This window comes from Gregarina niphandrodes, assembly GCF_000223845.1.
Source record: "Gregarina niphandrodes unplaced genomic scaffold scaffold00003, whole genome shotgun sequence".
NCBI lineage: Eukaryota > Apicomplexa > Conoidasida > Eugregarinorida > Gregarinidae > Gregarina > Gregarina niphandrodes.
Window position 1 is genome coordinate 503833 of NW_011646045.1, and position 3679 is coordinate 507511.

Consider the following 3679-nt stretch of genomic DNA (forward strand, 5'->3'; position numbering starts at 1 on the left):
ATTCCGCATCATGAGCCGTCGATTGCTTCGTAGTATAGGTGGCAAATCCGTCCAGATTGCCTTTGCCAATGCTGGTCATCCCGTAGACCTGCAAACTCTTCTGCAAACTCTCCCGACACTGCTCCTGCGTCATGAGCTGCTCTACCTGCTGGGAAACAGGAAAAGAAAGGAGGGTAGCAGTCAGCTCCACGTCCCGTGACCACTGGCCTGGTGTGTCTATCACTTCAATCCCCTCGAATAAACTCGACACGGACCCATCTTCCTTCTTCAACGGAACGAATCTCTGACCCACACAAGCCAGCGACGGAACCGTGCGGCCATCGCACACTCCACAGAACGAAGTCAATCGCGCCCATAGCACCGTCTTACCCGAGTTCGATAACCCCGACAGGACAACTCTCTGACTTCGAGTGTCCCTCTTGATAAGCGAATGTAAATGCGCCTGTAGAATAAAGTACAATCCACCAATCGCGCAGGCAATTATTACCGCTTGATACAAGATGCCATAGTACCCCATAGTGGAAAAGGGTCGTAGATTTAAAATTGCAAGGGTTGTTTCCTGTTACTACCTGTTTTCTGCCGCCATGTGAAACCTTGTCCCGTGTCAAACCATCATCACTATCAATAATACACTACCACGACCCCAGTCGCTTTAGAAAACCTTTCTCACACCACTTCATCTTCCTGGCTTAGTCACCGTACGAAGCCGCTAGCTCCTGTCCGCACTTCACTCGGATTCGACAGCACCATCATTTCCCCTGCACCAAGCATTCGTAGATGGCGAATCTATCGATCATTTCCTTTTACTTGTGGACTTTGGTTCGTACTGGGGAAGTGTTCGAAGCCGATCCGACTCATGACTATGTCAACATCGATGAAGAAGACCCCTACCCTTATGCACCTATTCCGCAAGACATATTGAGGACAGTGAACCACCACACGCACGAGTTCAAAGGAAAACCCCGAGTCTGGTATCTGGGCCACGACCCCGAGTCGTGCTCGGGGAATCGTACCGCTTTGGAGACACAGGCTGCATCGGAGACGGAGGCTGCATTGGAGACGGAGGGCTTTTGGCTTGTCTCGGAGCAAGCTGGTGGGGGCTCGGATGAGGGCTCAGTTGACCGTGTATCGTGGACCTACAGCCCCCGAATATGTCTCTTGAACCGCTGTGGACTAGACTCCAGTCTCCTGCCTACTTGTAACCCCAAACAGAGATCTAATGATGAAGGATTTAATGATGAAGGATTTAATGATGAAAAGATGAGCGTAGTCGCTTTGCCGGAGAGAGCGCACCCCTCGTTGTCCAAGGTCTTCACGACGTCGCTTTCGCTTCTGAGCTGGGATAGCTTGGTCCACTACTTGCACTGGGAGTTCAACAAGGGCTCGTGGGGCGGAGAGGTCTCCGAAAATCCGCCCGAAACCAACCAGGTGTGGGGGCTTATTGAGCACCGATGGCAGGAGAGCTTCGAGCTCCTTGTGAAAATGATATCTATAAGCTACGCCACAATGATGCAGCTACGGGCCGACTCCGTGGCTCACTGTCTCTATAGCTGGCATGCGGTAACTCTCGACGCTCGCTCCAAGACAGACGCTGGCACCCCTCGGCCCGACTTCGTCACGACCGACGCTGCCACCACCGAAGCCGCCGCGCCGAGCGCTGTTACACCCACCTCGGCTTCTGCCAAACCAGGTCCCGCCGAGCCGGAGCCGGCGAAGCCAGAGTCGGTGAAACTGGGATCGGTGACGCTTGGTTCCGGTTCTGTGAGGCGCGGTGAAGATTCTGACAAGGAGGTGGTGGGTCTTCGGCACACGGGCTTCGCGTCCCCTCTGGGCCGGTGTCCCCACCTTTTGCGGTCGGGTTCGAGCATAAATCATTTAGCGGACATTCAGCGTCATTTCGACCGCGACGACCGGGTGGCTTTGCTGAAGCAAACGCGTGTGCACACACAGGCGCTGATGGCGGTGGTTCGGTTGCTACTTCAAGACTTCCGCAAGTCGCAGGTGGCGCGTGCGGTGCACGCAATCCACAATTTGACGGAAGCCGCGCTGATGTCCATCGCCAATCTTCAGCACACAAATGAGACGGAACGAGAGCGGCTCCTGGACGAGGAGCTGGAGCGCTGGTACCAGTTCGTCATGCAAGTCCGGCACCACGACTCAGCGACGGTGGACGCCATGGCTCCGGAGCCGTGGCAACCCGTGTACAGCGGCCGAGTGCCGGCCTTCATCTTGCACCTGCGGAAGTGGCACCGAGATCGACTGGACACACTCATGGCTGCCTGCGGACTTGAACCGTTTGAGAAACCCACCAACGGCTACCACAGCCTTGTAGGCTTCGGTCTGGTCCGTCGCCACCAACAGAAAAGTACGAATCACCACAACCAGGCGGCAGTACAACTGACTGATCACGAAATAGTGGACGTGTGCACCGGACAGGTACTGCCCCCGGGTCAGAAGGTGACGTTCAAGACACCGATGTCCACCACGCTCACGCATCTGCATGATTGGACGCGGGACTGGCGTGAAGATCGCGACCAATTACTGCACAATTGCGGAGTGTTGCAAGACCCGCACGTTGGGCATCTGTTAACCCGGATTTATGTGGTACGGCGTCGGATGCCAGGCTTAGAACGAGATGGGGAGGAAAGAGGTGGGGAGGAAAGAGGTGGGGAGGAAAGAGGTGGGGAGGAAAGGAGGTGGGGAGGAAGGAGGTGGGGAGGAAGGAGGTGGTCGGGAGAACAGAGGCGGTGGGAAGGAGACGCAATTCATTTACGACAACTATACGACGATCGAGGAGTTCGTGGATGGACGGAATCTTCGTGAGCTGTTATTGAGTGATGGGGTCAGTGCCTCTGAGCAACAGGCACTGGTTGCATCGACTACACGTCAGTTGTTGAGATTTTGGCGAGCGGGTTATAGCCATGGCGACTTGAGTCTTGGAAATATCTTGATTAAGAACACGCCTCGTGGACAGATTAAGGTAATTGATGCCGGGTCTTTGAAGAAGGATAACTTGTTGTTTCGGGATGACCGCTATTTCCAACACCTCCGCGAACTCTTCCCGGCCAAAAAAGACTCTTTCTTGAGACTCGTTCCCGACCTGTCTAAAGGCGTGCCCACACAACAGGCGATCCAGGCGATTGAACGCTTTATCCAACAACTCACCCAACATACTCCCTAGGTTACCGTGAAGCACTCGAGGTTACCGTGAAGCACTCGCTAGATGAAGTAGTTAATATCTAGCTGTAGCAACTTACTACCAAGATATGGTAGTGTGCCGACTGCGCAAGATACGGGAGACACCGCCGACTGCGCAAGATACGGGAGACACCCACGGGGGTGTCTCCCGGACTCAAGTCAGCTGCGACAGCTTTGGATTTGAGAGACTCGGGAGTCAGCTCTCTTGGAAGCAAAGCCATGAGTACGGCATCCATCAGCTTGCGTCCATCAGCTTGGTTGGTTCAATCCTCGTACCGAACAGAGATGCCCGTCGTCACTGGGGGAGCCACCACCGGGTCCTCCCCTTTCAATTCCAGGCAAGCTTGCCCACCTTTTCGGCGCTTCCTATTCTCCTTCCGGCGCCTCCTTTTCTCGGCATTTTTGGCGGTCTTGGCCAAAGCCGCCTGAATTCTTTGCTTCCGCCTACAGACACAACATAGATGAAACCGCCTCCTTGAAT

General features: G+C 54.7%; 1 protein-coding gene across 1 annotated transcript; it reads right to left on the bottom strand.

The window, feature by feature from the left end:
• Positions 1 to 987: 987 nt before the first annotated feature.
• GNI_025480 (hypothetical protein) lies at positions 988 to 2815 on the bottom strand (the record flags this gene model as incomplete). Its single annotated transcript, XM_011136114.1, has 4 exons — positions 988 to 1112; positions 1733 to 1800; positions 1909 to 1974; positions 2633 to 2815. Coding segments are annotated over 4 exons (442 nt in total), but the record flags the coding sequence as incomplete, so codon positions are not given.
• Positions 2816 to 3679: the final 864 nt, after the last annotated feature.